The 24938-nt window shown below is 31.6% G+C and overlaps 1 protein-coding gene across 2 annotated transcripts; it reads right to left on the minus strand.

The window, feature by feature from the left end:
- Positions 1-7236: 7236 nt before the first annotated feature.
- LOC134707157 (uncharacterized) lies at positions 7237-20220 on the minus strand. 2 transcript variants are annotated; one of them, XM_063566701.1, is made up of 11 exons: positions 20071-20220; positions 17980-18180; positions 13285-13397; positions 12437-12575; positions 11968-11993; positions 11787-11892; positions 11172-11348; positions 10627-10761; positions 9396-9509; positions 8520-8592; positions 7237-8113 (listed from the first exon to the last, which is right to left on the minus strand). In XM_063566701.1, exons 1-11 carry the CDS (start codon positions 20192-20194, stop codon positions 7525-7527), a joined length of 1797 nt encoding a protein of 598 aa, XP_063422771.1. In that variant the 5' UTR covers positions 20195-20220; the 3' UTR covers positions 7237-7524. The 2 variants fall into 2 exon arrangements, with proteins under 2 accessions (XP_063422771.1, XP_063422770.1); XM_063566700.1 differs by lacking the exon at positions 11968-11993 and having other exon boundaries at positions 11787-11918.
- Positions 20221-24938: the final 4718 nt, after the last annotated feature.

Here is a 24938-nt window from a genome sequence, read left to right on the forward strand (position 1 = left end):
TGATCATAGTGTGTGTATGGAGGGCTACGTTTGACAAAATTGACTCAATAGAGGAACGAATTTTATCACTCTTCACATTTTTCTTTTACATTAACAGTAATATTTCAGCTACATTAAACAATTTTAAGAGTTGTTTTTGTGTATGTAAATTATGTGTATGCTAACATTGTCTATGTAAAATTTTAAAATTGTTTGTATATACATTGAACGACAAATATATGTACCGTATAAAATTTTCTGTCGTCAAACACGCGAATCAATGAATGTGTTTGTATATAGATGTTTGTGTGTTCTGTTAAATTGTTCCTTTTAAAATTGTTACACGATTATGATTGCTGTACCAATATTTTGACTATTTTGTTTATTATATAGAAATAGGAAGATGTGATGCGAGTGCCAATGAGACAACTCTCCATCCAAATAACAATTTAAAAAAGTAAACCATTATAGGTCAATGTACGGCCTTCAACATGTCTGTTTAGTTCACGCATCATTGTAAATATAACGGAATTTGATGAGACTGTCATCAAAGTGAGAGGGTAAGCGCTATAAAACCTGGTTTAATCCACCATTTTCTACATTTGAAAATGTACGTCTGTACCAAGTCAGGAATATGGCAGTTCTTGTCCATTCGTTTTTGTTGTGTTATGTTATTTGATTTTGCCATGTGATTATGGGCTTTCCAATTAGATTTTCCTCTAAGTTCAGTTTTTTTTGTGATTTTACGTTTTATTTTAACAGCATAAAACATCGACTTTGAATTATGGCATTATGTATTGCTTCAAGTGATACAAGAATATAGTTTTTTATTTGAAAAATCTATAGAAAAAGCTATTTCTTTGAGGTACAAGACCACTAGGTATATTTTAAAGAAGAATCATTAGAAACCATCAAACTTAAAAAAAATTTAAAAAAAATACAAATGATAAATACTTGGGAGCTATATTGATGAAAGAACCATAAAAATAAATATACTAGTTATATGTTTTTTTATGAAGAAGGTAGCCCCAAAATGCTATATCTGCAAAGCGAGTAGCTTGCCCTTTTTCTTAATTCTCCAGATTTTGAATCCATGCTTCCAGGTCGAATATAGTTTTTGCAAGTCCTGTGTACATTGAATACTATGTGCTTTGTTTGTCGTTATGAACATTTAATTACGTCAACAAAAGGGAAGGGTCAACGATAAGTATTTCGCAATATCTGTAAATCCGTATATTTTTTTCTATCTATGTTCTCGATTTATAAATGGTTCGGACTATCTCCCATACATTAATTTATATTTTTACCTGAGAGATATAGTGTTATCTTTGCTCATGTATTTACCATAAATGGTAATGATATGAATATTTCTTTATCAAAGAAATCGTATATGGAAATAAATAGTTACAAAAACCATGACACAACTTCGTACAAGATCCGTGATTTCCTATGTTATGTAAATGTTATAATGATTTGGTGGAAATCAGAAATCAAACTGCATGCCATGACAGTGACAAACATGAGTAAATCATTCGTCAAGAGTATATTTTTATTTCATGTCAATTTTTTTTCAGATTACTGTCAACCACCCTCTCTATCGCATTTCGGACAGCATTAATCCCAGTATAGAATTCACTAACATGACTATGGAGGAGAATGCTGAGGTAGAATATAAAAAGATTATTTCAACAGTTTTTGCTTTAGTGATAATAGATTTAACCCTGCGTGAATAATCAGTTTCCACACTAATTACCTGCAGAAAATATTAAATCCTCATAAATCTCAACCCATATCAATAAAAATAGGTGATGAAGTTATTGTTTCACTTGCATAGCATGTTCTGGTCTGTTTTCGTTAATTTTCAGCCTTCTCATGTTTGTCATCTATTTTGTTGTCAATTGCAAATTATTTTCAATTTGTACTAGTGAAGTTCGATTTCTGAGTTCACATTTACAGTTAGATCGGTTATCTTTAGATCGATTCAAACTAAACTACATCATTTGGTGTTTACATTTAGACTGATTCAAAATCGATCCACAGCGTTCGCATAAGGTTTAAATCGATCTAAATGTAAAAGTATGACCAGGGTTTTGTTTATGTATAAATACAATCATGTATATATAACTTCGATACAGCTTTATTAAAGTATAAGGGCAATTGTTTTCCATTCGTTTAATGTGTTTGAGGTTTTGATTTTGCGATTAGATAAGGGACTTACCGTTTTCAGTTTTCTTTTGAGTACGGTATTTTTTTTAATTTTTTTTTGAAACTCTGTCGTTTTGTCAATTTTTTAATCACTGCAACCCTTTGATAACTTCTTATATTTCATCACAGCTTTTCGAAACTCAAACATGTTGTGCCTATCTTTGTTTGGTGTTAAAGGCTAAATGCTTGCCTCCATATGTCTTTTGCTTTAACGTGTTGTGTTGTTTTGCTGTTTCATTGATGTATTACAATACCTTTTTAAGTTCACATATATTTTCTTATTACTTGTACTTTAACTGACGATTTTTATACAACAGAAAGGAAGGATTGTTGTGAAATGGTTCTTCTTTCCCTTTCCTGGCATGAAACGAGATTTTCTCTTAAAACCTCACTTCTTTACAATAAGACAATACTGCCAAATTGATTTAGAACTGAACATTTCTGTACAATAAGTTCCAGAAAATATTCAGTGTCGCATCATTGCTACAACTGCATTCAATAGTAAAGTTTCTCCGATAATAATTCTGAAAGGTTTTGAATTTTAGATTTCGATTTAAAATTTTGAGAGAGCAAAAACAGCGTTTCTAGTATTCAAGTTTTTCCCCCAATTATGACAAAATAAGAAGTTATATTGATGTCTTCCTAATACAAGACTTGTTTCTTAGTTCCAGACAAAAAGATAAAAATGCAAGTTCCAAATTATTTCAAATAAATGGAAGAAAAGCATGTCAGATGATACAAAACTTAAATGAGGATTATGTGTCGATTGCCAATTCCCCATCATTATTTGAATTTTGTTTGCTTTACATATTGAGTGAAAACGAAAATAAAATAAAAAAAATTAGTGACACGAATCAAAAATACAGACGAAGGAGTCATGTGGTCAACCCTCGTCGAATCAATGATGCAGTATAATACATAAAGTTTGAAAAGATTGTATAAATATTGAGAAATCAGAATTGATACATGACTATCGCATCACTGTTTATACTTACCATTTGATTGCAATAAGCAATTTAAAAAAAAAAATGGGATAATATATTCACTTTTCATTCTATTTCTAATGATGCATTGTTGTTTAAATGTAGTTGAATAACGTGCAGTTATAATAACAGACGATAACTGTCATAAATTGAGTCAATCAAGTAAATGTAGAAAGTAAGAATACAATAAGAAAGTAGAAGTATCATATATTGACTCTTACCATACTATACCATTAAACAAATACACATTTTTTTTCTTATAAATGGTGACAGCAATCGTAAGGGAATCGAATAATGAATTTTACTTTGTTGAGTATATGAAAAAAGTAAAATCACAAAAATACTGAATTTTGAGGAAAATCAATTCGGAAAGTCCATAATCACATGGCAAAATCAAATAACAAAACGCATCAAAAACGAATGGACAAGAACTGTCATATTCCTGACTTGGTACAGGCATTTTCATAAAATAAAAAATGGGGGATTAAACCTAGTTCTATAGCGCTAACCCTCTCACTTTAATGACAGTCTCATCAAATTCCGTTATATTTACATTGATGCCTTAAATAAATTGACTCAATAAATAAAATAGTCAAAATATTGGTACACCAGTCATCATCGTATAACAATTTTAAAAGGAACAATTTAACAGAACACAAAAACATCTACTATCTGCGAACACATTCATTTATTTGAGTGTCTGACGTCAGAAAATTGTATACGTCACATACATTTGTATTTCAATGAACATACAACCAATATTAAAATTTACATTTTCAAAATGATTATACAGTTATGCAGGATAAAAGATATATAATAATTATCTTGAGCGAAGAGATAGAATTCATTTTAGTGATTTCAATCGCGGAGAACTCGTGTATTATCTAAGTCAGGTTTATATTCATATTCATGATATAATCCATGATAATTATCAAAATAAAAGAAAAAAATAACAAATTTTAATGCATTTAAAATGTGTTTAACTAGCACATCTGAGCTCATCCATGAGCATGAATGTTAGGCCCGGTGTTTCTGTCGTGGCTTCATCAGTGGTTGTCTCAATAAGTTGTATATTGGCGTGTTATTTATGTTTTTTTTTGTTCTATTTGGTATATTATATTGGACCATACACCGGTTGTCTTTGAATAACATATTAGTTGATGATGATTCATTTTTTGTGAGATCAGTATCATATTGTGTTGTGAAAGGTTGAGCAAACTATACCCACTAGTGCTTTGATAATAGTTCATGTAAATTTGTATGTCTTTTATAAGCTATAATAGGCTGATAATTAAATATGTTCATACAATAAGGGTTTAATGAAATAAGGTTCCAGTGTTTTGTAATTATATTTTTTAGTTTCTGTATAGATGGGTTGAATTTTATTAACATAACTAGTGGTTGTTCCCGTTTCATCGGCTGTTGTATAAGCAGGTTTACATTTCAATATTTTGTGTTTAATTAAAAAATTTCGTTGATTTCAGATAATTTATATCCTCGTTTGAGGAGACGTGTTTTAAAAGCTTCTAACTGGTTTTTTTTAAGTTCAGTTCTGCTTTGGTGTTTCTGATGTATCTCAATACTTCACCCTTGATAAATCCTTTGAAAACACTTTTCGGGTGTATTTAAAATGTATTTAAATAGCACATCCGAGCTCATCCATGAGCATGTATGTTAGGCCCGGTGTGTCTGTCGTGTTTGGGGGAAAATCCCTGAGTCCGGCTTTATCAGTGGTCGACTCAATCAGTTGTATATTGGCGTGTCATTTAGGTAGCATAATGGAATGGTGGATAATTTTCAAAATAAAAGAAATAAACAGCAAATTTTAAAAACACAAAATCCATCAGTATATATAATTTTTGTTTGCTGTATCGATTGAGTAAAAAATATATTAAAAAATGTCTATCCAAAATAAAACCCAACTCTCACGGCGCTTCGTATTATCTAGACAAAACGGAAATTTGTTCATTAGAAAAAACGAAAGTGGCAATAAAACCCGCTTTTCAGCACTAGGCTGTACCATAGAGGCTAGATCTTATTGGCAGAAGAATAAGTGTGGACTTGATTTTCAAAAGATAGGAAATATAAATGTTATACGTCCGAACTGGTCATTTAATGAGAAACAATCAAAGGCAAAAAGATAAAAGCCAAGGGTATATAAGTATCAAAAAACGCGAAGAGCTACATGAACAAAAAAAAGGACTTAAAATGATAGTCAAATCATCTAAGGCCAACTTTGCATTGATAAATTAACGAAGAAACTTATCCCAGGCATAGGTTACCTTAGCTGTATTTACCACAACGTTTTGGAATTTTAGGTCCTCAATGCTCTTCAACTTTGAACTTGTTTAACTTTGAAAAAAAATTGATTTGAGCGTAACTAATGAGTCTTATGTAGACGAAACGCGCTTCTGCCGTCACAAATTATAAGCCTGGTTCCTTTGATAATTATAATTGATAATTTGGGTCGATGCCACTGCTTATATTAAAGCCGTTTCGTCCCTAAGAGTATCATCAACTCTGTAGTCAGCACTTCGGTGTTGACATAAATATCATTATATGTTCATTTTTATAAATTTTATGTTAGCAAAAGTATGAATTATTCGAAATACTAAGGATTTTCGGATCCCAGGCATAGATTACCGAAGCTGTACATTCTTTTGGAATTTTAGGTCCTCGATGCTCTTCAAATTTGAACTTGTTTGGCTTTGAAACTATTTTGAGCATCACTGATGAGTCTTACCTAGACTATACGCGCGTTTGGTGTAATAAGTTACAAGCCAAGTTCCTTTGATAACTTATTGAATTATGGACTTTGAACCTTAGTCTTTTAATAATTTCTAAGTTATGAACGGACCTTTGAAGAAAAGAATGTAGCAGTATCGACCTAATTCTGTATACAACAATATGAAATTGTATGCGTTCGAGCGATGTTCTGGATTTGCCTTCACCAGGAATTGTCAACGTCAAAGAGTGGAAGCTACGTTACTACAAACAACGTATAAGACGTATGTCGCGCAGCAAGATTATAATCTTACTTGATGAGATTATATATAACTCTGTTTTGTATGTTAGAGCGCCGCTGATAAGCCTTGTGCAGACTACATGTGCGTCTTGTGTTCTAATAATGCAAGATGGATTTGTTCAACTTCTTTTGGGAACCAATGGGTAGATGCTACCACTGGTGTACATTTCGTGTCCAAGAGGAACACCATTGAAGTACTCTGTCATCAGTGCCGACATGACATATCGATGAAGCATTTTTTTTTAATGTTCACAGTTAAATATGAATATTTGAATCCTTTTAAAACAGTAATATATGTCTACTCCTGGCCAAATTGAGCACACATATTTTTAATACTTAGTCTTCAATATTCTGCAACTAAATATTGATGTTCAGATTTCTAGTCTGACTTAAAAAATCCAATCCTTGTTTTTTTTTAAATAGGTTTTACAACCACTTGTTGGCAATAACGATTACTGCAGAGTAAATGCCTTCTGATTCAAAGCAACTGATATTTCTCCCGATTTCTATGGAGATCATTGTGTCTCGTAGCAGAGCTGACTCTGCATTGTTACTATTTATTTCAAACAAAAACAAGCGCATTAAATTGTGTTAACTTTTAGAGAGTATCCCTTATTTTGATATAGTAAACTACTACAAAGTATAGCTACCATATAAATGTGTGAAGAGTCATGAATAGTTTATTATAGATTAAGTACTTTCAATTTATTTCGAATACTTGCAAAACAGTCTTTGGTACAGATTTTTAAAATACTGTTTTACTTGTACCTATGTTATTTTTGTATGTCATAAAATAAAGTGCTGCATTTGTTCCAAAAACATTGCCCGTGCCTCTTAGTACATTTACAAATTAAGAAAAAAATAAGCGGCGTCGGATTGCTAAATAAAATTGAGAATGAAAAGGGGGACTATGTCAAAGAGACAGCAACCCGATCAAAAAGCAAACGACAGCTAGAACTCATTTAATTCATTCTGAGGAAGTGTTAATTACTGATCTTTGATTTTATGCACGTGTATTCTTGATGGCATGTACTTCATTGATAGTAACCATGTCACTTGATTTAATGTATTCAATAAAACGTTATATTTACAACAACTAATGCTTCTGGCTATAAGATAATTTCATCATAAATTATCATAATTCGTAAGTTACAATGTCCATATGTCACAAAAAAACAGTGAAATTCTAATTAATCCTTTTTTGATTCGTCAACAATTTAAATAATCTGGTAATCTTTCTGGATTCTACTATTAATCATTGCATAAAATAGTGATTAATAGATAAATTAATGTATCTGTATGAAATACAAATATTAAACTTATTATTAATTATCAAAGCAAGGTTGTTCCAATATGTTCATAACTGTCACTAGTATATTCAGGGGGATATTTAACAACAGGCGGTGGAACCGGAATTACTTTCTTTGGAATGCTTAAAAGGCGTGAATCATATACATATCGTCCATTATTTCTATTATATTCTTCATCTTGAATGCTTGCACGTCTCGGGGACATTGTATCACTCGATAAGCTATCACCCAATTTCAAAATAGAAGTTATTGGAACTTGGTTGTCATTTTCTTGTGGATTCTCTGATTCGACGATAGGATTATCCAGTCGCATTTTGTCGTACCCATTATTTGACACTGGTACGCTTTCCTTGTATTCCTTGCTGAGTGACGTGACAGGCTTAGAATAAACTTTACAACTTGGTGCAGGTGCTGACTGTCGTCTGCCAGGTTTATTGACCACTGCATATTCTGGACTTTTGCTTCCACCTTCAACGGAAGCAGCAGATGTTTCGGCCTTCTGTGGTGTTGAAGACTCCGGGTTACCATCTGTATCTCGTCTACGTAATTTCACATTGGCTAGTGCAGCTAATAAAATATTATGTCTAAGTTGTTCTGGGTTTGATCTAAAACTATAAAAAACACATATTAATTATTCGATCACTAACAAAAGCCATCGTTAATTCTAAAAGAATACTTACCCAAAAACTGTAAGTAAATATATGTTTAACAAACATTATCTTATTTATTAAATAAGAACTTCATTTAGTTTATAATACTTATTCAACGTATGTTTACATAATAATTCGTTTGCCATTCTGCATAAATATAGATTTGTATTTTAGAACTAATTAAGGGAGATGGATAGTTACGCTCTTATTATTTCCAAATCAAGTTTTTGGAGTACATTTCGTATCAACTTTTTTTTGTAGTTAATATTTACAACCATAATTTAAAATTTTCAACTTATCTTTAGTATATGTTATTGATAAATGAAAGCCATTTCTACCAAATATAATTAGTGCTACTGTTACTCACCTTTTTCTCGCAATTAATATTAAAATGACGATGACCGCAGCCAGTAAAACAAGTCCTAATGCTATAAACAATCCTGGAAAAAAGTAACCAAGTTAAAAATAAGTACATTGCAAAATAAATTTAGCTATTAGTATGAGGAGTACTTAAATTATATGTAATCTATATAAAGTATGCTAGTAGTAAATCCGTTATTATTATGGTCTAAAGGCCACCAGACAATATGTATTACCAAAAATTGTGTGTTTTTTTTTTCTTTTTTTTTCTCAATTAATTGAAAGGACCTCTTCTTATGATCTATTTTTAAATTATCTACGTTATTTTGTTCAGTGACCAACATGAGTGAGTACAACAGCTCATCAGCATTTCGTTTCTAAAAGCATAATGGGCAATTCAAATCGGCACCTAAAAGTGCAAATATGTCTCTATTGGGGCTTTGAATATGGTGTATCTCAACTCCTGTAATATATTAACAGTATTATGATGTCGATGCTTCATTCGACTAAATCGGAATATGAAACATAAAAAAGAAAAACATACACTCTTAATCTTAGACTTGTAGCATGTAAATAACACATTGTAATGAAATTGATATACATGTACAGTTACAATTGCTACAAGTACTTCTGTAAAAAAATATTCCAGATTTGTAAATAATTTACAGTAATAATGAATAAAACTTATGTTATTATACGTCAACATACCATTATTGAAATGTTCATCGATATTGGTAGTAAAGGTATACATAATGTAGTTAGTATACTTATAGAAATGACTTTACAGTAGCAGACATGTTCTAAAACAAACAAATATACAATCACCACAAAAAATATTTATTTAATATTTTACACCCAAAAGGTTTCTGTACAAAAATAATACCAATTTTAAGTCCATCGTCGTCCTGTTCTTGTATTAACTGCGTTCCTGGTGTGGTTGTACTTGTTGATGAGGAAGGAGGAAGATAACAACCATCAGATGTGGGATAGCCAGGAGCTGTAATATTAATGTATGTTAAGATATAGATTCATTTATTTAAGTAAATAAGGCCATTAGTTTTCTCGTTTGAATTGTTATACATTGTCTTATTGGGGCCTTTTATAGCTGACTATGCGATATGGGCTTTGCTCATTGTTGAAGACCGTACGGTGACCTATAGTTGTTAATGTTTGTGTCATTTTGGTCTTTTGTGGATAGTTGTTTTATTGGCAATCATACCACATCTTCTTTTTTATATAGAATACTTAAAATTTGGAACTATTGTTTGTATCTATAATGTTAGTATTTTTCTTTTTCAAAGCCTTTTACCTACAATGTTAGTATTTACTTGTGTATATATATATGCTTGTATGGTGGTCGTGTACATTTTTATTCGTATGCTACTTTATCTTTTGGTTTTTTCAAACTTTTCTTTGTGTTCCTAATTTGTTGGACTTCAAATTTTTTAAAAGAGTCAACATATGTTGTAAGCCTTGTACTTTTTCAGGTGTGAATAAGACTGTTGTTGGACTTTTTCCAATTGTGTCGTTCAAATGTACTTTGATTTGTCCTTTAACAAATGTCTGTAAATGTGTTAATCCACCATTTTCTACATTTGAAAATGCGTGTACCAAGTCAGGAATATGACAGTTCCTGCCCATTCGTATTTTATTTGTTTTGTCATTCGATTTTGCCATTTGTTTATGGACTTTCCGATTAGATTTTCCTCTGACTTCAGTATTTTTGTTATTTTACTTTTCGCTAGTTTTTAACTTTTAAAATGTGTGAAGCTATCTATCTTGCCATGTACTTTTTCATAATGTGTATAAATTTCTTGTTTGTTTTCTTACTTTTTCATATATGTGTTCTTTGTTGTGAGTCCTGTTAGTTTTGATAATGGATGTTGCTGGCTTCGTGTACTTTTAAAATAAAAGACGCTCTTGCATTTATTTAAAGTTATGCAAGTACGTTGTTGTTTCTCTAGCGATGATAATGTAGTAGTCCTATGCCTTAAACTTGCGTATTAATTCTCGTTTTAAAGATGTTAGTCTAAAAAGAGTATTGCACGGAAGTTATGTTTAGTTTTTATTATTTTATTAATAAAAAATACGTGTAAAAATATATCAAAACTTACGCAGTTCACAAATAAATGAAAACATGTTTTGTTTTTCACATATTGCTATTGGATAAAATGTCATGGTAGGTTTGACATTACTGGATTCTTTTCTAAGTGAATAACATCCAAACACTGGATTTTGAACTATAAGATCTGTAATGAGATCGAAATGTATTCCTTATTAAACACGTGTCCATATATGTACTTTGCCGTTAGGTATATTATAATGCAATATTATATGTTTTACATACAAAGCAAATAAGTCGTACGTCGCTTAAACACAAAAAAGACTCTTACAAAAATTCGACTGACGAACGAACAGATGAAAAATTCAACGTTCAAACAAAGTTTTATTTACACATAGTGAATACTTATGAAATTAATCTATAGAAACTCACAATTTCCATGAATGCATTTACATATCTGTATATTTTTATAAATAAACTTATAACAAAAAGAAGACAAGAAAGTAAATTGTTTAATAAACTATTGATAAAGGCAAAGAGTTTATATGGCAAGATAGAAAATAAATCAAGTCCTATTAGTCTCTAGCAAGTATTTACCTTTTAAAACAAGATCGACATAGTTCCGATAAACTCCAATCCAGAATTCCCGCTTGACATCATTAGAGACAGCACAGTTCGACACCATGTTATGTATGCCAACCAAAGAACCGTAGTTTTTACATAATGACTGAGCTGTCAACCATGTCGCTGGTTCATTAACTAACACTCCCGATCCTTCAAATAAAAAAAGCTTGTTATTCTTCTTTATAAGTCACACTATAGACGGCCATGTCCAATGAAATTATCATAAGTTACAAAATGTTACAAAACGGTATTATATTTCCATTATAACCAATCTTGTATAAATCTTTTGTTTTAGAGGTTACTGTAGACCTACATTGTATTTTATTTGCCTTAGCACATTGTGTAAAACAATACTACATGTCCGATAACGTTGGGTTTTTTTTTTGGCTTTCATTGCTTAATCTAGGTGTAAAGTGTCAGGATTTACAGTCTTAGATATAAGCTTAAGACAAGTATTATATAATTAATCACTTTTAAACTTTCATATTTATCAAAAGAAACTAAAATGGTTGCTGTCAACACTACATATAGTTAACAATATTTGTACAGCATAACAAGATGTCAAACCTGTCCAAGACACACACTTACCACATAATGCTGTTAAGTTGTTGTGACACTCGTGTTCCATATATGTCCATTCTGTAGTGCTGCTACAGTTCATCATTGCACAGTGTAAGTTAGGGTAGGAGTCAGCCTGGTACTGTATAAGATTCCCATTAACTGAAATAATAAACAACAATAACCATTGTAAGTTAGGGTAGGAGTCAGCTTGGTACTGTATAAGGTTACCATGAACTTAAATAATAAACAACGATAACCAGTGTTATTTTCGTCTTAGTCATTTAGTAAGCTTAATGGAATAAAAATAAATGTGAGATGGGATTTTTTTACTCATTAATTTTTTTCAGTCACTACAATTTAAGTATATCCATTCAAAATCAGAAAAATACCAATATTGCTTCCACTTTTATCTCAGTATAAATGCGACATGCTTCTTAAATTTAGTGAAGACGTCCATACATATACAGAAGGCAATGACAATATACACAGTACCATCGTAAGAAAGTTCATAGAATATGAAAGTAATTTGAAATTTTTGTTAATGAAACTACAACACAAAAACAAGCAACCCTATCTGGTATCTATTTTCAATATAGTCAATAACTATCTCCAGTTTTCCACCTACCACATGCTATTTCGCTCTGCACTATGATAAACGTTAGCTATTTTGTTTTTACCTCTATGGTATACGTTAATACTGTTGCTCCCACCACATTGTTCTGTTCCATTACCAGGACACACCATGTTACATTTTGTCTCTGGTGTTAACCAAGACGTGTTCACAAAATTATTATAGCTGCATAAACAAGTTGATCCCTGAAAATAGATGCAAATGATTCAAACAGAAATGAGGAGATGTGGTATGATGCTCAATGAGACAATTATCAAGCAAAATTCAAATGAATTGGATGTGATAACTATAGGCAACCACACGGCCTTCGTAAGTCAGAAAAATCCTTATCGTATAGTCGACTATAAGCGACATGAAAAATATAAAAAAGACGAAAAATATACGAGACAAAATACTCATGCAATGTTTGAAAAGAACCAGATACCCAAATAACATTGCATTTAGTCAGTTAATGTTGTTCATAATGTGCGATGCTGGAATATCTTAAACGTATTGAGATTAACTCATGATATTTCACAAGAACAAGGGGGTGAACTTAGTCGGATTTACATTGATAATACAGGGCAGTATACAATTCTAAACATTACATCCTATCTTAAAATAAACTGTCGAAATAAGCCAACAAATGGAGAAACGTTTCACACTATCAAACAAAAACGACTTTCACAGACCCTATACAAATATATATTTGAAACTTTTAAAATTATAAAACTTTACAATTTATCTACTTTGGTACCGCAAAAGATATATTTTAAGCCATTATGATCAAAATTCTTTTATTACCTGAAGTGTGGAGTAGTCAGTAGGAATGCAGATTGTTTTACAAATTCTTATGGTACCTGAACTGAGAGTAGTCCGTAGCACTGTTGATATTTTGACAAATTATTTTATTACCTGGAGAGCGAAGTAGTCCGTAGCATTGCAGATAGTTTGACAAATTGCAGCTGAGTTGTTTTCTGTCTTTACACCATACCAGCTTACACCTAAAGATCTCTGGCTGAAACATCCTGTAAATAATCAATTGTAGTTGGAATACCGACAGATACTAAACAGTGTAGCATAACACTACAGACTGAACAGAGTAGCATACAAACACATACTGAACAGTGTAGCATACAGACACATACTGAACAGTGTAGCATACAAACACATACTGAACAGTGCAGCAAACAGACACATACTGAACAGTGTAGCATACAGACACGTACTGAACAGTGTAGCATACAGACACATACTGAATAGTGTAGCATACCACTACATACTGAGCAGTAGCATAACAATACTTACTGAACAGCGTAATGAGGCATACTAACACATACTACTAGTATAATAACACATACTAAACAGTGTAGCATACCAACACACACTAAACAGTGTAGCATACCAACACACACTAAACAGTGCAGCATAACAACACATACTAAACCGTGTAGCATAACAACACATACTGAACAGTGAAGCATAACAACACATACTAAACAGTGAAGCATAACAACACATACTAAACAGTGAAGCATAATAACACATACTAAACAGTGTAGCATAATAACACATACTAAACAGTGTAGCATAATAACACATACTAAACAGTGAAGCATAACAACACATACTGAACAGTGTAGCATAATAACACATACTAAACAGTGTAGCATAATAACACATACTAAACAGTGAAGCATAATAACACATACTGAACAGTGCAGCATAATAACACATACTAAACAGTGAAGCATAACAACAAATACTAAACAGTGAAGCATAACAACACATACTAAACAGTGAAGCATAATAACACATACTAAACAGTGCAGCATAATAACACATACTGAACAGTGCAGCATAATAACACATACTGAACAGTGAAGCATAATAACACATACTAAACAGTGTAGCATAACAACACATACTGAACAGTGAAGCATAATAACACATACTAAACAGTGTAGCATAATAACACATACTAAACAGTGCAGCATAATAACACATACTGAACAGTGTAGCATAATAACACATACTGAACAGTGTAGCATAATAACGAATAATGAACAGTGTGGCATAATAACACATACTGATCAATGAAGCATACTAACTTATACTGAACCGTGTAGCATAATAACACATAATGAACAGTGTGGCATAATAACACATACTGAACAATGAAGCATACTAACTTATACTGAACCGTGTAGCAGACCGACAGATATTAAACAGTGCAGCATAACAACACATACTAAACAGTGCAGCATAACATCACATACTGAACAGTGTAGCATAATAACACATACTGAACAGTGTAGCATAATAACACATACTGAACAGTGTGGCATAATAACACATAATGAACAGTGTAGCATAATAACACATAATGAACAGTGTGGCATAATAACACATACTGAACAGTGTGGCATAATAACACATAATGAACAGTGTGGCATAATAACACATACTGAACAGTGTAGCATAATAACACATACTGAACAGTGTGGCATAATAACACATACTGAACAGTGTGGCATAATAACACATACTGAACAGTGTGGCATAATAACACATACTGAACAGTGTAGCATAATAACACATACTGAACAGTGTAGCATAATAACACATACTGAACAGTGTAGCATAATAACACATACTGAACAGTGTAGCATAATAACACATACTGAACAGTGTAGCATAATAACACATACTGAACAGTGTGGCATAATAACACATACTGAACAGTGTAGCATAATAACACATACTGAACAGTGTAGCATAATAACACATACTAAACAGTGTAGCATACCAACACACACTAAACAGTGCAGCATAACAACACATACTGAACAGTGAAGCATAACAACACATACTAAACAGTGAAGCATAACAACACATACTAAACAGTGTAGCATAACAACACATACTAAACAGTGCAGCATAATAACACATACTGAACAGTGTAGCATAATAACACATACTGAACAGTGTAGCATAATAACACATACTGAACAGTGTAGCATAATAACACATACTGAACAGTGTGGCATAATAACACATACTGAACAGTGTAGCATAATAACACATACTGAACAGTGTAGCATAATAACACATACTAAACAGTGTAGCATACCAACACACACTAAACAGTGCAGCATAACAACACATACTAAACCGTGTAGCATAACAACACATACTGAACAGTGAAGCATAACAACACATACTAAACAGTGAAGCATAACAACACATACTAAACAGTGAAGCATAATAACACATACTAAACAGTGTAGCATAATAACACATACTAAACAGTGTAGCATAATAACACATACTAAACAGTGAAGCATAACAACACATACTGAACAGTGTAGCATAATAACACATACTAAACAGTGTAGCATAATAACACATACTAAACAGTGAAGCATAATAACACATACTGAACAGTGCAGCATAATAACACATACTAAACAGTGAAGCATAACAACACATACTAAACAGTGAAGCATAACAACACATACTAAACAGTGAAGCATAATAACACATACTAAACAGTGCAGCATAATAACACATACTGAACAGTGTAGCATAATAACACATACTGAACAGTGTAGCATAATAACACATACTGAACAGTGTAGCATAATAACACATACTGAACAGTGAAGCATAATAACACATACTAAACAGTGTAGCATAATAACACATACTAAACAGTGCAGCATAATAACACATACTGAACAGTGTAGCATAATAACACATACTGAACAGTGTAGCATAATAACGAATAATGAACAGTGTGGCATAATAACACATACTGATCAATGAAGCATACTAACTTATACTGAACCGTGTAGCATAATAACACATAATGAACAGTGTGGCATAATAACACATACTGAACAATGAAGCATACTAACTTATACTGAACCGTGTAGCAGACCGACAGATATTAAACAGTGCAGCATAACAACACATACTAAACAGTGCAGCATAACATCACATACTGAACAGTGTAGCATAATAACACATACTGAACAGTGTAGCATAATAACACATACTGAACAGTGTGGCATAATAACACATAATGAACAGTGTGGCATAATAACACATAATGAACAGTGTGGCATAATAACACATACTGAACAGTGTGGCATAATAACACATAATGAACAGTGTGGCATAATAACACATACTGAACAGTGTAGCATAATAACACATACTGAACAGTGTGGCATAATAACACATACTGAACAGTGTGGCATAATAACACATACTGAACAGTGTGGCATAATAACACATACTGAACAGTGTGGCATAATAACACATACTGAACAGTGTAGCATAATAACACATACTGAACAGTGTAGCATAATAACACATACTGAACAGTGTAGCATAATAACACATACTGAACAGTGTAGCATAATAACACATACTGAACAGTGTGGCATAATAACACATACTGAACAGTGTGGCATAATAACACATACTGAACAGTGTAGCATAATAACACATACTGAACAGTGTAGCATAATAACACATACTGAACAGTGTAGCATAATAACACATACTGAACAGTGTAGCATAATAACACATACTGAACAGTGTGGCATAATAACACATACTGAACAGTGTGGCATAATAACACATACTGAACAGTGTGGCATAATAACACATACTGAACAGTGTAGCATAATAACACATACTGAACAGTGTAGCATAACAACACATACTAAACCGTGTAGCATAACAACACATACTGAACCGTGTAGCATAATAACACATACTGAACAGTGAAGCATACTAACTCATACTGAACAGTGTATCAGACCGACAGAGAACAAACAATGCAGCATAACAACACACACTGAAGGTTTAAGCATTCTAGCATATAATAAACAGTGTAGCATTTCAAAGCAAACTAAACAGTGAAGCAGACTGACATATAATAAACAGTGTAGCATACCAACACATAAATAATAACTATAACTGATCACCATATGTAACCTTCAGCAATTAGCAAAACCCATACCGCAAAATCAGCTATAAAAGCTACCGACCTTTTAATTGTGTATAAATCGTACAATAGAGAAAAAATTATATGTATGCTATCATGACTTTTATAACTAAAACATATACTCCAATTTTCCCTTTATTATAAATAGAGTGGTTCCTTGTCTATAAGTTTTTAAAGCATTTCATTAGAAAGAGTCAGAGAAATAACACAATATACAAGAGAAGGCTCCATGTAGAAGTAGGTTTCGTAGACTGCAGTCATTTGAAGTAACACAAAATAAGATAAACGAGCTTCAATTATCAATGTAATACAGCTTTAACCAAAACAGTTTTGATATTGTCCAGCAATGTTTTGAAAAAATAACATATTTTATTTTTGTGACTCTCGTTACATTTGTATACTTGTAAGCATCGTGTCATGGATGGATATCCCATATCCTTTGTTTTTCTATTAACTTCCATATCAACTATAATATATGTTTTCTTTCCATTGATAACCAGTAACTATAATATACGATTGCACATTTAACCAACGCTGTGGCTTGCTGTGTAATAAGGCTTCTTAATGTATACTATAGCTATTGCCCTTACCAATGTGTTCCATCCACCCAGAAAGTCCTCTATAATGACCTATCCAAATCTCTTGTTGAAGTGGTATATCGGTTCTCTGACGGAACACAGCATCATTGTCTGTATCTCTGTTCAGTAAACGTCCACCCTTCTGTTCGCAAAATACTTTGGCTTCCACCCATGTTTTAGGCTGGCCACAGTATGAGAGTGTATTAGCAGCCTCTAAAAAATTAAAATTATCTCTGAGTGAGGAACAAAATAACTCCAAAGATGACCAAATGTAATGTTGAATGATTGACTGCTATTAAAACGGAGAAGCATCAGACAGTTTTGACAAATTCATGTCTAATGTCAGTCTTTATAATTTAAAGCTTTGTCGGAACTAACGATTTTTTTCCATTTAATTTAATATCATTTACTGTAATGTTGTCTGCTATTCTCATATTCAAATGAAACAACAATAATTTAGATTGAAAAGGTCTCTTTCTTTATATAATATATCATTCAATAGGTAGAGAGTAAGAAAATGTAGACCCTTTCGATTTGAGATATGGCAGATACTACATTCGAGTCTAACTTTATGAACATATATTGTGAAAACAGACTTACTTTTACCAAAAAAAGTTATGAGAATTACCCTAATCCAAAACGGACACACATAGACATATTCATATTATCAATACTGAATAAACAAATGATGTATATAAACGATAATCGAAAACATAACCGCAGGTTAACAATATAGAATAACAACAACCTATTAAAATCCTTATCTACATTTACCTCGTCTGACATGTCCGCAAGTCAAATTTCTTTCTGATTCATAAGAATAAATTCTCGATAACTATGCTAATTGTCTACTAATATTTTGTGGGAATCACATTTTATTTATAATAACCATAAACCATCAATGTACAAGATTATTAACAAATAAACGTTTCAAAGGCATTTTTCAAATTATTTAAATTAGACGTCAGCGTCAGTTTACGCCAAGTACTCTTTAAATGTTATAAAAAAAATCGTCGAAAATTTTAAATGCGGTACATTTTAGACAGGGTACTTTATTGAAGACAAACTATTTGAAACATTGTTTCCGTACATATTTACCTTCCTTCACTGATGCATCATTTATTCTGTAATCATTTCTATTTTCTTTTTATGAATGATATAACTATTTCAAATTTAGAAAAAAAAATCGGCGAATGTGTTAAAGAGACAACAACCTGCACCCAAAGAGTAGAAAACTGTCAAAGACTACAAATAGGTCTCCAACACAGCGAGAATCTCACGCCTGTATTCAGGCATCAGCTGACCCCCGAAACATAAATGTATACAAGTTCAGTGAAAAGGGACGTCATATTAAACCCCTAAACATATGCATTAACCAAAATTGGATATACATACAAAACTTTATAAAGGCAAGAGTTTTCTGATTTTGGACACGCGCAAAAGCGTCGGGGTTAAACATGTTTTGTGAGATAGCAACCCTTCCCTATACATCTAGTCAATGTAGAATAAATGAACATACATAAAAATAAGTCCGAGTTCGATGCCAGAAAAGGTAACAGAAGAAACTTAGCAAAATGACATCAATTAACCAAGAATATTTTCTATATTTTCTACGTTTTTCGTAAACATTTTATTTTACAAAGCGTTATAGGTAATTTGTTAATTAGTGATGTGTGCAGCATTCTTTACATGTATAATTTATAGTTTTATATATTTGCTACAAAAATGCTGGAACATGGGATTTATAATTGTTTTTCTCTTTTTAAGATTAATTCAGTTGTCATTATGTCATCTTATCAATTATCAAGCCAGCACTAAAATACAATTGTTTCAAATTATTTTGTTTAGGTTAGAAATAATTCTATACACATAATTATATAAAATAAATTGAAAATGAAACTTTGGAAATAGCAGGTTTGAACAGTGATGTTCAAGAACTGTATGCTTAATCAACCAATGTGCATTTTACTTCACGTGAAAATTGAAGAGATTTGACGAAGGAATTTGTAATGCCGTTTTATATACTAAAAACCATTGTTTTCCAAATGTCAAAAGTAGTCAACCTAAAACTTAAGATGGTAATAGTGTATATTAACTACTTACGTGAAGCATGAATCGTTGTAAGAAAAGTCAAAATCGAAATAATGAACATTATGTAAAAGTTATTCACACAATTATCCCGAACAATAAATGGTAGCGTCCTCTTTGTCTTTCGTGTTAGCAACATTGTTTTGCTCACCTGTATGTTTGTAACTTTTTGACTACAGGCACTGTTGTAGATGTTTATCTTCCAAATACATATCCAGAATCTAATGATCGCAGATAATAAAATAAGTGAATGACTAATTTTGTGGTAATATTATTCTATGTAAAATATCACAGAATTTCTTTGTTGATAAAGAAAAAAAGTGTATGTTTCAAAATGAATTTAAAAGACAAATATTCAAACCAAACCTATTCAGAAATAACTCTTGTCTTCTGAAACAATACTTTTGGACCTACACATTGATGGCCAATCCCTCCATGTATATAAAAAAATCGAAAAGTAAGCGCATTTATCTGCTGTTTCAAACACCAAGTTTGTAGCAGTTCTTACTTGCCAACTATAATTCATAAAAGTTTCATATGCGTTGTATCTTGTGTTTTTTTTTCACATCAATTTTTTTTATCCAATTCAAGAAAGTCAGCGGTATAAATGGATAATTGCTAGACATAACCTTAGAGGAAAGAGTCTATGAAAAATTAATAAGAGCTTAATTTCGAAAGTTATAAATTTGTGATAATAGTATACTTGTAATTTTACACTTATGGACCTTAGAATAAAACACTTTCCTTCACAATTATAAAATTGATACAGAATTATAAAAACATATATTAATCATGTTTTTTCAGATATATGAGAACTTATATAAACCCCCAAAAATCTATTCTGAATATTCAATCTACGTGAAATATTTCAAAATTTTATTTTCTGATTTATTGCTCAGGGGCCGGTTTCACGAAGCTATCCTAAGACATGTCATAAGACATATCCTAGGACATGTCTTATGATCCTCTTATGACTATCCTATGACATATCTCAGACCTCGTCTCGAAGCTGTCTTAGGATGATCTTAGCTAAGACATCCTAAACCTGTCTCAAGTTCTTTAAATTTTCAAATATAAATATGATTTACGGAAAAAAATCATGTAAATGTTGTATGTCTTACCATAAATCATTCTTAACGTATTGATCAATATAAATGACATAATTTGCAAAATAAATATAAAAAAAAGTAAAGGTCATTTATTTAGAAATTATCTTCAAACAGTACATCAATATAAATATGAAATTTTTAATGAAAAATTAAGAAAATAAGAATATAAAATGATAATTGTTTTGGTACAAGTGAGTTGAATTCAATTTCGACCTTTATTGGTTATAAAGGGTTAAGGGATAAAATCGTGCAATCTTGATATCAATTATACATTGAATTTACATTGTTGACAAATCATGATAATCCGTCAATCTAGAAAAATTACGTTAAACGCAGGAACAGGAGAATAGATAATTAGATGATAATAAGATATTTTTTTTCAAAATTAATATAAAAAATAAGTGTAATTTATATAAATAAACGTATAACTATCCTAGAAGACCATCATAAGACACCTCTCGCGTGTCCTAACTTTATGACCAACTTTAAGAGATGTCCTAATTTAGGACCACTTTGTGAAACCCACTTAGGACTACGATATGTCGTAAGACCATCATAAGACATGTCTTAGTCCTAAGACAGCTTCGTGAAACTGGGCCTAGTTGTCTCCCGTATATCATTTAAACGTTTACGTCTTTTCTGAAACATAGTTCAAGACAACCTTAATGTTTCACAGACGATCATGATAGTTGAACATGATACCACTTACGGATTTAGGATAAGACGTCACAAAAGTGTGAAAAAAACACGACCTTGTGCATTGTAAAAATATAGGTATAGACAGGATGCAGGGGCCGTGTCAATGAAAGTATCCTAGGATATGTCCTAAGATAGGTCTGAGGACATTATTTAGAATGGTCTTAGGACGTGTCTGAGACATGTCTTAGGATGTAAAACAAAGCTGTCCTAGGACTGTCCTAACTACGATGGTTCTAGGACCATCCTAACTCATTTATTTAATTGAAAAAATATGTAGAGATTTGTATGACATAGATTGAATTGTATTTTATATGTAAAGAGAGGGAGGATGACTCTTATATAGAAAACAATTAACGCAAAATAAAAGTTTAAGATTTTACGGAATACTAATAAATACGTTATTAAATATGATAAAAGATATCAATGAATTTAATACGAAAACAAAAGTAAATGGTCACAAAACTTTGTGATATTCGTACTGCAATTTTAGTACATAAACTAGTTTTGTCCTTAGATCCACTCGATTTCATTACATGTATCGAATCAGGATTAGGTAAAAAGAGAAGTAAACTTTTTCCCATATTTGAATTATTTAAAATATGTTGCTTATGAGGATAGTATTGTTTAGGCTTCAAAAAAGGCAGCACGAAATAATTTAATATAAAACAATTAAATCTTTAACAAACATTAAACAATATTTTTGTATTATTAATTTTATCTAATGATAGTTTAATATTGTATTTGTAATTTAAGTATTGAGTGTATGCCATATGTGTTGTTTTTATTACATTTTAGGGCATCGTAACTTTTAGGACTATCCTAAGACACCTAATTGTATATCTTAACTTTAAGACCAAGTTTATGACATATCTTAGTTTAGGAGACTTTCGTTAACCCGACTTAGGACTAAGACGTGTCCTAAAACCATCCTAAGACATGTCTTAGTCCTAGGACAGCTTCGTTGACACGGCCCCAGGACAATACGTCTTTAAGGATTTTTTTGACATTTAGCTTTTTACAGGGGTGGTGTTCTCGAAAGTATCCTAAGATTCGTCCTAAGTCATTGATAAGACCAATTTTAGGACGGACTTAAGATCAACTTAGGACACTCTTAAGTTGTGTCTCGAAGCTATCTCAGACGAATCTTATGTTAGGACGTCGAAATTTTAAATCGTTAAAAATATTTGTTGATAAAACATTTATTAATGACAAAAATATTTAATAAAATTGTTTACGAATATTATAATAACATGTACAGAATAAATTGCATAATTACCAATGTAATTATTTCAAAAAAAAAGATTGTTATTTAAACTGGAAAACAATTTGTTTTGAAAAGAAAATTAAATTTTTAGTATAATCGTATCGTGAAACACGAAGTTCAAAGTTTAAAATCATGCACCTTTTCTATATATACGAGTTAATAACCGATGGTGCGTTTCATTTCATGTTCATTTTCACTAAAAATGATGAGCAAAAAGCAAAATCCAAACTTTATAACACTAGGATGAAGATAGGATGCTCTTAAGACACCTTGTTTGGTGTCCTAAAGTTAGGACGAAAAATGAGATATATTATAAGTTAAGAGAGCTTCGAGAACACGACTTAGAACAAAGACTTGTCATAAGATAGACTTAGGACACGTCCTAATCCTAAGATAGCTTCGAGAACACCACCCCTCAGAACTCAAAAATATTATAGAAGCATCATATGTTCACAGTGTGGATTTCAATATGTTTTTATAACAAACTTTGTATATGTATAGTTCTTTATTAAACTGGGTTCAGTGGTGGTTGCCATCTTGAATTTAGATTGACAATAGACACTTGAGATTGGTTAAGGCTATCTATGGATCACGTCAACAATATTTTAAATAATTAATGAAAGAAATCCATAAGAAGATCTTTGCAATTTCAAGTAGTCCGAATAATTTTTTTACCCTATGCTACTATTACAAATTTTAGATCCCCACCAATAAACATAATTATCTTCAAATATAAAAGTTCCTACCAATTTTGGTTACTAAAAGATTGATATATAAAAAGTGTCAGACGATTAAGCATAGGTAATGGCAATACATCAAACCAGCCTTTGGGGCTAGGTGAGCTCATTCATTTTAGGTGCAGTGGTGTTATTACAACAAAGTCAGTTAGGCATTGTGAGTTTCGTACTTTCACATAAATCTAATATATAAACCAATGACCATTTGCACTTGGGTCCCTTCAGTAAGCAGTACAGATGCTAAAATAAATGTCACCTGGTATCATGCATGCATTGCAAGAAGAATAGTTGTGTAAATAATTATGGTAGTCTTTATTTGGCTGTCTGAGAGACAAAGAAAATTAGGTTCAAACTGAAATAAAAATTTGTAATCTTTCTGAAAAGTTAATGTAATTGCTTCAATAGTGCTGATAGTTGTTCAATAGATTTATGAATTGTGCAAAATGTGTCAACCATCTTACCTTACAGTTCATATCATGTAATGAAAATATGGGTCGTCTGTTTTCAAATTTCAATTCCAAACAGAATGTATATGCATAACAACAAACTGAGCTCAATGCAAAGAACTTTGAATCTTCACTTCGACAGAGAGCTCAATCCGGTGACATACTTTGTAATACTGGCGGCCATAATGATGAATGTGTGAAATTTGAATTATCACTGTTAAAGACCATACTGTATGGAGGTCCTTCAAAAATATGCACTAGAATACAAAAAAATAAAGGAAAATATATTAAACATATTCAGTACACAGCTAGTAATGACGGTACAGTATGGTAAATATTGATTAATTAGGTATTTAATGCCTATTTGAAGCACACTTGCACTTTTTCTTTACAAATGTTGAAATTATGTGACAGTCTTTCCTATAAATTAGATTTTTCGCGCAAAAATTCACACCTTTCTTTCAATAGTAATTTCCATAAAAATATAAATCATAAATATATTTCATAATAATTATTTTCATATACTCTAGCAATTGAGAGTATACATGTAGACCGGTGCTTATCATCTTTAGTTGGTATAAATGTGCTGCGTACCAAGCTATTCAGGATATCAGTTTCCAACTGACTT

Source organism: Mytilus trossulus, chromosome 2 (genome assembly GCF_036588685.1).
Source record: "Mytilus trossulus isolate FHL-02 chromosome 2, PNRI_Mtr1.1.1.hap1, whole genome shotgun sequence".
In the NCBI taxonomy this organism is placed as follows: Eukaryota; Metazoa; Mollusca; class Bivalvia; order Mytilida; family Mytilidae; genus Mytilus; species Mytilus trossulus.